An 11,949-nucleotide genomic window follows, 5' to 3' on the forward strand; every position below is an offset into this window, starting at 1 on the left:
ACTACATGTTAATCAGCACGGAATTGACAGCTCAGCAATATATGCAGTGCAAAGATATTTACAATTACCTTATGATTCAGCCATGAAATAACAGTTCACAAAACAGTAAAACAGTACAAAATATTGACTTGCAGTCATGCAGACTTTTTTCAAGGCAATGTAAAAAGTAAACCTTTGCAAAGCAGTGTACTACTATGGTATTGTTTATCCAATGCTGTGAGTTTGTTTTAAAGAACTAGCCAATCAGCATCCAGAACAGGGACTGCATATCAGTTGAACTATTGGTCACCAATGTTTAACATAAAAAATAACCCCTGCTGAATTTAATGGTGGTGGGCCATGCTTCAGAATTTAAAATAGCACAAACTAAAGTAAAAATAAATAGAAAAAATAATAATTGAGTTTTGCATTCTATATATTCTGCCTTATTGTGGCAAATCTCTGTTCTTTTCCTCTCTTCTTTTTTATAGACCAAAAGAGAATATCATAATCTATCATAATTCTTTTCTCCAAATATATGCCTGGGACCAGGGGTTTTCTGGATAAGGGATCTTTCTGCAATTTGGATCACCATACCTTGTCTGCTGAAAATCATCTTAACATTAAAAAAAAACCTAATAGGATTATTTTGCCACCAAAATGATTTGATGCATTTTAGCCAGAATTAAGTACTGTTTTATTATTACAGAGAAAAAGAAAATCATTGAATAAAATTATTATTTGCCTAAAATGGACTTTATTTGCCTAAAATGGAGCTTTCTTGACAACAGGTTTATGGATAAGGGATCCCATACCTCTACTTATAAATAGAATACATGCATTTTCCAGCCATTCATCCAGGACTGTTAACTATCGTAAAGGGAATATATCAAAATTGAAGGGCTAGGAAGGTGATAAGGAATGTTGTGGTGAGCTGAGCTTTGTTGGCAACATACATAGGAGCCAGGGTAAAAATAGCAAATGGAAAATACACCCTCCCCCCATGAGCTTAAAGGGGCAAAATGATTGTAAATATTGCCTACAATTTTTCTTTATAAACTCAACATGAGCATACTGTATATTATCCTTAATGGGGAGAGAAATTCCTATGTTTGTCTTGTGGCCACAATGCCCTGGCCCTTATTAGTAAATTGAAATTAAGTTTTAATATTTGCTGATTTATTTGAGACTCAGCTGAAAAGAAAAATCAAGCTACTTGCACATCAGATCACCAATGGACTATAAACGTATGCAGGTTCTGATAGCAATCAATCGATTAACAACAGTACATTTCGAAATGTATTTGCACCCAGTTGTCCAGCAATAGTGTCCTCATCCTGGAAATAATTTAGTTGCAAATTGACTGGAAGATGGCGAAAATTGAAAGTTAAAATTAGAAATACTCATAATAAACAGCAGAAAAAAGGTCAGACGATGCCGCTCTGTGATGAGATTGGAATGGTTGGTAAATGAGGTTTTGTGTTTGCCGTAAGATGTATGTGACATGCCTATCCAATGCTCTTGTAATATCCAGCCTAGCAGAAGAGATTATCTGGCAAAATTGACGCTGGAAAGAACTGTCTGATGGACAGGGGAATTAGAATTGCACTCTTCTCTCTGATGTATGCAAGTTGTAGCAACATTACATTACTGGCTCCAGCATCAAATTAAGCTCAATGTTTAGTGGGGGATATCAGAATTAACCAAGTAGGAAACAGAAGCAGAATAGTAAAATAAAATGTCTGCAGTCATAACAGATCATCAGATAATCACAATATGCAGTTGCACAGCCATACGGACTTATAGGAGTCACAGCAGCAAATTAGATGAAGATAGATAAAATGTTATTCAGACATCATTATTAGAGAATATTTCCCTGTTTGCAAGGCAGCTTTTTTGAAGCTTTGTTAAAACAACAAAACCTTTTTGTATTGTAATATTTCACAGGGAACAAATTAAAATAGCAGATCCAGTTATGCCAGGAAGATAGTTTAAAGCGGTAAATGGTTTCTTTTAAGGGAATATAGAAATTCCAGCTGAAACACTGCTGAGCGCATGTTATTGATTAATCTTTCAAGGCAACCTAAGGTTATCTAAACAAGAGAAAGGAGTACATTTTTAAACCTGTTTATTGAGTCTACCAACAGTTACGAGACACAAAAATGTGACTTCCAATATTTTTGAACCAAGCAGACTAAATTCCGGGACAAGATCTAAATAAACAGACCTGTGAATGGTTAGGATTATTGATAATAATAACAATAATATATATTCTGTTTTTTCAATTTGGTATTTCATAATCTATAAGACATTTTCTTCCTATTGCTTATATAATTATGCTTGCATTTTAGGATCTGTATCAAACACGCCTGAAAAGGAGCCTGCTTTGAATTCTGCTGCAGGAAAGAGGCAAATACTGCCAAATAAAGAAGAGGATGGTCCAAATAAGAGATACAGAACTACTGATGAGAATAACATTTGCCAAGAGCAGGTATTGTTTCAATCCATTGTTAGACATAGAAACTATTTAAAGATTTGAAGGCACCTCTGTAATTTGCTGTCACATTTTTTTTCTTGCAGTGCTACCAGTGTCCCTATTGTAACTACAACAGTAAGGATCCAAATAGGATTCAGATGCACATCCTCTCCCAGCATTCTGTACAGCCAGTGATCTCCTGCCCCCTCTGCCAGGATGTGCTCAGCAACAAAATGCATCTTCAGCTGCATCTAACTCATTTGCACAGTGTATCTCCTGATTGTGTGGAAAAGCTACTCATGACGGTGAGTGCATTGATACACGTATCATCGTTCACACATCACTTCGTCCAGGCCCATAAACAGAAGTTATATATTTACACGGTAAAAGTCTGCCTCAGTCCACTTTGCAACCAGTCAACATATAGCTGTTACTGGCGGAATTCATATATAATTATTAAAGCAAACATCAGATAACAGTTTGTTATGGAGATTTTGTGCATTTTCCTTGCTAAGTTTTTAGCAAACAAGATAAAAATACCATTGGCCCCATTGAGAGTAGCCTGATATCTCACAAACGATTATATGGTTGCAAAATTATAATGTACTATCAGTGAACTTATCCTAGTTTGTTGGATCTTGAATACAATCCTTGTGCACCTCTTAAACTTTGGATGTTTTTAATTTGAAAGCCTTGAAAGCATGGTCTGGAAAATATCCATTCATGGCATTGTAGTGCTAATATTGTGGGGGTTTCTTACATTTTGTTTCAGATTTCTGTGCCAGAAGTGGTGATGCCCAATAATCTTCTATTTTCATCTGCTTCATCTGAGAAATCAGATCTTGACCCATCTGCATCTGTTGGTGGTGACATATCTGGAAAACCAACAGGCAAGTGAAGAGAACCCCTTAAATAATATAAGCTCCCCTCATGCTACCACCAAGGTTTAACTTGCATGAGCTGTGTTTAGTGATGCATCTGATGTCCCAGGGTGGGGGATTACCAAACTGTAAACTCTTAAAGAGCCTACATCAATCATAGCCAACTCCCATTTCATTGTGTCCCTTCATTCATGTCAAAAGCATCACTGACCGCTGCGAACTGTGGAGATGCCATGGGAACAGATGTGGTCAGTTTGGAGGTCTAGATAAGTTATCCCCAACCAGTGGTTCACGAGCAACCAACCCTTTGGATGTTGCTCCCAGTGGCCTCAAATCAGGTGCTTATTTTTGAATTCCTGGATTGGAGGCAAGATTTGTTTGCATAAAATCAGGTGTACTGCCAAAAAGAGCCTTCTGTAGGCTGACAGTCCACATACTGCTACCAAATAGCCAATCACAACCCTTATTTTGAACCATCTGGAACTATTTTCATGCTTGTGTTGCTCCCAAACACTTTTTACTTTTGAATTTTGCTCACGAATGACCTAGGTGACCCTAAGTACAGATAAAAAGTTGCTGGGTGACACACTGTATCCATACATTAACGAACTAGCAGTGATGAGAACCTTATGCCTTGTTAGTACACTGCCAACATCAAGGTTAAGCTTTTGAATCAAGAAATTTGTCTGAGCATATCATTAGGCTGATATTATTGAAGATATAAAGGAGAATACACTTCCCAAAACAAAAATTACAAAAACATTAATTTTAATTAATTTAATTTACTGAACATTTTTCGTAAGGTATGTCTTCATGAACATTAGTAGGATGTGAATATCAATGGGCTTTCCAGGATTACAATCATGTTTCTCAGTAAAATCCTTTCATTTTCATTAAGCACAAATATATGTATTTTAAAGAAAGCAAAACCACTAATAAATCAGCATTAAGCAACAAAGTGACCAGAATGTGACAGAAATATGTACTGTTAGAAATAAAAGTACAAACAAGCATTATTTTTGCAGACCTCTGGACTGCAGACATGCTATAAACGATAACAGCAGTATCATTTTCCTGTGCTTTAATGGCTTTAGCAACACAGCTCATAAGAGCTTGTACAGCAGATTTTGCCTTTTAATTTTATTGTATTACATGCTTGCTTTTTGTTGCTGATCACATGAAAAGAAATCCTGCAACACTTATCCACATAAAACATTTATGCACACAAATGAGGACACAAAGGCATTACAGCTAATTTTATTCTCATTATTTGTTATTTTATTTTCATTAGGTGAAAGTCCAATGGAGGAGAAAAACACCCCAGGAGTAGATGATGTAAAAGCTGGAATAGAAATTAAAACTGAAGAGCAAACTATGCCCAAAGAATCAGCAGATGCAACCGAATGGAGTAAAAATGGCAACAAAGACTCAAAGGTTGGCGAGTCACTGCCAGAACAACTCAATGAGCAGCAGAAGAGACAGCAGCTTTCTGTTTCTGACCGCCATGTTTATAAATATCGCTGTACCCATTGCAGTTTGGCTTTTAAGACTATGCAGAAGCTTCAGATACATTCCCAGTATCATGCTATCAGGGCTGCCACTATGTGCAGCCTCTGCCAACGCAGCTTCCGTACATTCCTAGCATTAAAAAAACATTTGGAAACGGGACACCCTGAACTTAGTGAGGCCGAACTGCAGCAGTTGTGTGCATCCTTGCCTGTAAATGGGGAGCTCTGGACTGAAGGTGAAAGTATAATTCCAGAGGACCACTCCCTAGAGCAGGACAATGAAAGGGAATATGAAATGGACCAGGAAGGAAAGGCTAGTCCCGTGGGAAGTGATAGCAGCTCTATTCCAGATGACTTGGGCTCAGAACCAAAGCGGACCTTACCTTTTAGAAAAGGGCCAAATTTTACTATGGAGAAATTTTTAGATCCATCTCGCCCATATAAGTGTACAGTATGTAAAGAGTCATTCACACAGAAGAATATACTTTTGGTTCATTATAATTCAGTGTCTCATTTACATAAACTTAAAAAAGTTTTACAAGAAGCATCAAGTCCTGTTCCACAAGAGACCAACAGCAGCACTGATAATAAACCATTCAAGTGCAGCATTTGCAATGTTGCTTATAGCCAAAGTTCTACATTGGAAATTCATATGAGGTCTGTTCTTCACCAAACAAAGGCAAGGGCTGCAAAACAAGAACCAAGTACTAATAACAGTAGTGGGAGTAATACAGCAGGGAATATTAGCAGCCCAAGCCAAGGGATTTTAGATTCTGTGAGTTTGCCTACTGTTAATAACAAAGAAACACATGCAGATGCCAAAGAAATAAACAAGAAACAAGCTTCAGAGGTAATGCCTAACCTACCTACCCAACCCTCCCATCACTTAACCCAGTCACCAGCACAGCTTCAGATGCAATTACAACATGAACTTCAGCAACAAGCTGCATTTTTCCAGCCCCAGTTTTTAAATCCAGCATTTCTGCCGCACTTTCCTATGACCCCTGAAGCACTGGTTCAGTTCCAGCAGCCACAGTTTCTTTTTCCATTTTATATACCTGGAACAGAATTTAGCCTCAATCCAGATATGGGACTACCTGCTTCAGCTGCATTTGGAATGCCAGGCATGGCAGGCATGACAGGATCACTGCTTGAAGATCTGAAACTACAGATACAAACACAACATCAAGTTGGACAAACCCAACTACAGCTCTTGCAACAGCAAGCACAACAATATCAAGCTTTGCAGTCTCAGTATCTACCACAAAAGCAACAGCATGCCAATAGAATATTAAAACATGAACAAAACAGCATTACAAATGTTGAAAGTCAAATAACTAAAGAACCACAGTGTTATAAGGACACTGAAGATGCAGCTGAAAAACAAGAAAAACCAAAGCAAGAATTAACATTTGAAAATGATACAGCAAAAGATAATAAAGACATTAAGAAACAAAAAGGGTCAGAATCAACAATTCCACCACCCCGTATTGCTTCTGGTGCAAGGGGTAATGCAGCAAAAGCATTGTTAGAAAATTTTGGATTTGAGCTGATTATCCAGTATAATGAAAACAGACAAAAAGTACAGAAGAAAAGCAAACTTGCAGATGGTGAAAATAATGAGAAATTAGAGTGTGGAGCATGCAATAAGTTATTTTCTAATATTCTGATTTTGAAGAGTCACCAGGAGCATGTTCATGGACAGTTTTTTCCCTATGGTGAGTTGGAAAAATTTGCCCGGCAGTATAGAGAAGCATATGATAAACTTTATCCAATTGCACCTTCTTCTCCAGAAACTCCTCCACCTCCACCTCCACCACCACCTCCACCTCCTCCTGCTCTTCCTGCACAAGCCCCACCTCCACTTACTGCTTCTGTGCCAATAAAAATTCCAAGCTCAACACCAAGTCCTTTGCAAGCTCCACCATCAACTCCACCTCCTCCTCCACCACCTCCTCCACCTGCAACTTCAGCTCCACCTCAAGTACAGTTGCCTGTTTCCCTAGATCTTCCTCTCTTTCCTCCAATTATGATGCAATCTGTTCAGCATCCTGCTTTGCCTCCACAACTTGCACTTCAGCTGCCCCAAATGGATGCTTTGTCAGCAGATTTTACTCAAATGTGCCAGCAGCAGCTGGGATTAGATCCCAATTTTTTGCGCCACTCACAGTTTAAGCGTCCAAGAACAAGAATTACAGATGATCAACTAAAGATATTGCGTGCCTATTTTGATATCAACAATTCTCCAAATGAAGATCAAATACAAGAAATGGCTGATAAATCTGGTCTATCGCTTAAAGTTATCAAACACTGGTTTCGTAATACACTGTTTAAGGAACGGCAAAGAAATAAAGACTCACCATATAATTTTAATAATCCTCCTATAACAGTACTAGAAGATTTGAGAATTGAACCACAAACACCTATTTTAGATCTTCATAGGTCAGATTCAGCCTTCAGTAGGAGGTCATCAAGAACAAGATTTACTGATTATCAGTTAAGAGTTTTACAAGATTTTTTTGATACAAATGCATACCCAAAAGACGATGAAATTGAGCAGCTCTCCACAGTACTTAACTTAGCCACTCGAGTAATTGTTGTTTGGTTCCAAAATGCACGCCAAAAAGCCAGGAAAAGTTATGAAAATCAGGCTGAAGCTAAGGACAGTGAAAAAAGAGAACTTACTAATGAACGTTATATTCGTACTAGTAACATGCAGTATCAATGTAAGAAATGTAGTGTAGTATTTCCTAGAATATTTGATTTGATTACTCATCAGAAAAAAATATGCTATAAAGATGAAGATGATGATGCTCAATATGAAAGCCAAAATGAGGATTCTTCAGATGGAACTGACCAAATTATGCCAAAGACTTATTTAAGTTTTGGTCAAGCTGATACTCAAAAAGCTGCACCCACAGCCAGCTCTGGCTCTGGCTCCAGTACACCATTAATCCCATCACCAAGACCAGAAATAGATAAAATTTCACCTAAACCTGATGTACCATCAGAAAAACCAAAGCAAATTGATGCTATTGCAAGCTCTTTAGCATCTAAATTAACACAGTCAGCTTCTGCTGCCTCCTCTGAAATACAGCCATCACCATCTCAACAAAGACCACCTCAGCAAATTGGAAGGCCATCATCTGCATCACAAGCTACTCCTGTTCCATCTAGCCCATTACCAATATCTATGACATCACTGCAGAATAGCCTACCTCCTCAAATGTTGCAGTACCAATGTGATCAGTGTACAGTTGCTTTTCCAACACTAGAACTGTGGCAAGAGCACCAGCATATGCATTTCTTGGCTGCCCAAAACCAATTCATTCACACACAGTTTTTAGAAAGGCCAATTGATATGCCATATATGATTTTTGACCCTAATAATCCTCTTATGGCAGGACAGTTACTTGGTGGTTCAGTTGCACATATGCCAACACAAACAAGCTTGTCACATGCTAACACTTCAATTTCACTTAAAAGAAAGTTGGATGAAAAAGATGAAAATAACTGTAGTGAAAAAGAAGGGGGAAATAGTGGAGAAGATCAACATCGAGATAAAAGATTAAGGACAACTATAACTCCTGAGCAACTAGAAATATTGTATGAAAAATATTTGCTGGATTCAAACCCAACAAGAAAAATGCTTGACCATATTGCTCGTGAAGTTGGCCTGAAAAAGAGGGTTGTACAAGTATGGTTTCAAAACACAAGAGCCAGAGAGAGAAAAGGTCAGTTCCGAGCTGTAGGTCCAGCTCAATCACATAAAAGATGCCCTTTTTGTAGAGCACTCTTTAAAGCAAAATCTGCTTTAGAAAGTCATATTCGGTCTCGGCATTGGAATGAAGGCAAACAAACTGGTTACAGCTTACCTCCAAGTCCTCTTATTACAGTGGAGGATGGTGGTGAAAGCCCAAATAAATACACCTATTTTGATTATGTCTCATATCCAAAAACTGATCTCTCAAGTGAAAATGATTTACCATCTACTGTTTCTACTCCAGTCAGCAAGACTGCAGAGTTATCTCCTAAAAATCTTTTTAGCCCTTCCTCTTTTAGGGCAGAGTGCAGTGATGATATAGACAATATAAATGCTCCCCCTGCAGATACTGGGTTTGACCAAAGTAAAAATGACTTTGATGAAACATCGTCGATTAACACAGCAATTAGTGATGCCACAACAGGAGATGAAGGAAATAATGATATGGAAAGCACCTCTGTTTGTTCAAGAGATGTTAAAACTCCCAAAGAACCTAAAAACCATGTAAATGATAGCTTGCCAAAAAGTGGAACTACTCCACCAATGGACCATTGTGATGAAAGGTTTTTTTTCTCTTTAACAAACACATCATATAACAACATGGACAGAGAAAGTGATCAAGACCAAAGTGTTTATATGACTGATGAATTTGAGGACAATGCTGACCGTAGTGAAACATCAAGCATAGCTGATCCAGATCCAAGCTCACCAAACTCTTTTGGGAGTAACAGTCTTTTTAAAGTCAAAAACAATGATCGACCTGGTCATAAGCGCTTCAGGACTCAAATGAGTAACCTTCAGCTCAAGCTTCTAAAAGCTTGCTTTTGTGACTATCGGACTCCAACAATGCAAGAATGTGAAATCCTGGGCAATGAAATTGGCCTCCCTAAACGAGTTGTCCAAGTTTGGTTTCAAAATGCAAGAGCAAAGGAAAAGAAATTCAAAATAAATATTGGTAAACCATTTATGATTAACCAAACAGGCCAAGATGGAACAAGACCCGAGTGTTCTCTTTGTAGGGTAAAATATTCTGCTCGTTTGTCTATTCGAGATCATATATTTTCTAAACAACACATTTCAAAGGTGAGAGAAACAATTGGAAACCAGCTTGATCGTGAAAAAGATTATTTAGCTCCTACAACTGTAAGACAGCTGATGGCACAACAAGAATTGGATCGAATTAAGAAGGCCACGGATGCATTAGGTTTACAACAACCAAATATGATGGAGAGTAGTTCTCTTCATGGTCTCAATCTGTCAGCATCTTATCAAGGGCTATCTGGCCTTCCACCAGTCCTTCTACCTGGAATGAACAGCCCATCACCTTTGTCTGGGTTTACACAGAGTTCAAGTGGTAAGTGTTACTGTATTTTACCTCCCAAGTAGTAACTGACCAGTGATCCATAGCTACAGATGCTCCAGATGTTGTTGATATTAACTCTCACCATCTGAAAGCAGAAAACCTTCTGTTCCCAATGCCTGCACAAGACTCAAAATCTTGATATTAACCCCCCCCCAAAAAAAAAAAAATATATATATATATATATATATATATATATATAAAGTCAATTGTGGTGAGCGCACTCTTACCGGATTTCTTAGATGATGGGTGCGTTGGTCAAGTTTTTTGCATATGTAGTAAAGAATGGACCCGCACTCCAATGTTCTTAGTGAAAAAAATTTTGTGTTTTATTCACAATGCATATCCAACGTTTCGGTCCACGTTGGGACCTTTCTCAAGGATGTATATATATATACAGAAATCCAAAGGATCCGCACTCACAGGTCTTATGCGTAAAAAAAGATTTTATTGCAAAGCTTACAGCCTAACGTTTGCTGTTTATATGGTGCTGTTTATATATATATATATATATATATATATATATATATATATATATATATATATATATATATATATATATATATATATATATATATATATATATATTTGCCAATGTCAACAAATATTTTGAAGCCCAACCTTTCTTCATTTGCTTACTTTGCGTTTATGATTTGTTCATTATGCATTATCATTAGAGACTTGGCTATATCAATGTACATGTTTTTACCCTGGATTATGAGTAAGTTATAAAAACCAGAACCAGAAAGAGGTTGTCTAGCATGGCCTGAAGGTTTACTTTTTTGAGAGGCAAGTTAAAAAACAGCAGAGTACTAAGCTGGGGCCTAGGTTGTGGTGGAAGGTTACCAGTCAGCTAGGCTAGGATAAAGTGTCAATCCTTGCAGTGGCTTCCTTAATATGCAGTAATGGCCATAGGCCAACAATGGATATTAGTACAGTAACTAAGCATTTTTCCTAGAACAAGCAAGTATGAGTAGGGATACACTAACTGCTGCATTGACATTTATCTCTGTTGATGCTCACTTGTATGGATTCCTACAACCATATGGCATCCTCTTAAAAAAGATTTTGACTCTCATAAGGTGTTTAAAAATCAACATATGCATATTTTGTCATAGATTTTGTTGTCATAGATCTGGATTTAGTCATATCCATTTCAATTACTTTTTCATGATTTCCTCAACAAAGAACAGAATACTTGTGCATTTAGAAGCATGGCTTACATATTTTTTCGAGTTCTATTTTTTGTATTTGTTAGATATTCCAGATAACATTTAAAACAGATCACTTGTTCGCTGCTTTCTTTTTATATTCCCTGACACGGCAATACAATTGGTTGTTTTTCTTTATTATGAAATTATGTAACAATCTTTTTATAGAGTTACAGAGTTGCTGTGTTCACACAATTTCTTTCTTTGTCTTACAGCTCTAACATCTCCTGGTGCAGGCATGCTTGGGTTCCCTTCTTCAGCTACTTCATCTCCTGCCCTGTCTCTCAGCAGTGCACCCACCAAATCTTTGCTGCAGACTCCCCCACCACCACCTCCTCTGTCCCAAACTTCTTCATCCTCTTCATCAGGAAAGCAGACCGAGCAACAGAACAAAGACCTGGAGAAAAACAATAAACCACAAAAATACAAAAAGGTCAAAGAGGAACAACAAGATGCTTCTAAATCTGAAACCAAAAAATCTAAAAAACAGGAAAAAATCTCATCTGCTCTTTCAGTGCTGGGCAAAGCTGTAGGAGAAATGCCTGTTGATCCAGCTCAACTGCAAGCACTTCAAAATGCTGTTTCAGGTGATCCAGCTTCTTTTATTGGTGGGCAGTTCTTGCCATATTTTATTCCTGGTTTTGCTTCATATTTTACACCACAGCTTCATGGAACTGTGCAAGGTGGTTATCTCCCTCCAATATGCGGAATGGAGAGTTTATTTCCATATGGTCCAGCAGTGCCTCAAGCTATTGCTGGCCTGTCTCCTGG

The 11,949-nt window shown here is 37.7% G+C and overlaps 1 protein-coding gene across 6 annotated transcripts in view; it reads left to right on the plus strand.

The window, feature by feature from the left end:
* The window catches only part of zfhx4.L (zinc finger homeobox 4 L homeolog), a 129,039-nt gene that overhangs the window by 113,215 nt on the left and 3,875 nt on the right, over window positions 1-11,949 (plus strand). For all 6 annotated transcript variants that reach the window (XM_041566516.1, XM_041566521.1, XM_041566518.1 and 3 more), the window contains exons 6-10: window positions 2,331-2,470; window positions 2,560-2,760; window positions 3,228-3,345; window positions 4,628-9,961; window positions 11,394-11,949. The exon at window positions 11,394-11,949 is cut by the window's right edge and continues 3,875 nt beyond it. In XM_041566516.1, coding sequence (XP_041422450.1) covers window positions 2,331-2,470; window positions 2,560-2,760; window positions 3,228-3,345; window positions 4,628-9,961; window positions 11,394-11,949 — 6,349 coding nt within the window. The remainder of the gene's footprint in view (window positions 1-2,330; window positions 2,471-2,559; window positions 2,761-3,227; window positions 3,346-4,627; window positions 9,962-11,393) is intronic.

This window comes from Xenopus laevis, chromosome 6L, assembly GCF_017654675.1.
Source record: "Xenopus laevis strain J_2021 chromosome 6L, Xenopus_laevis_v10.1, whole genome shotgun sequence".
NCBI classification, from domain to species: Eukaryota; Metazoa; Chordata; class Amphibia; order Anura; family Pipidae; genus Xenopus; species Xenopus laevis.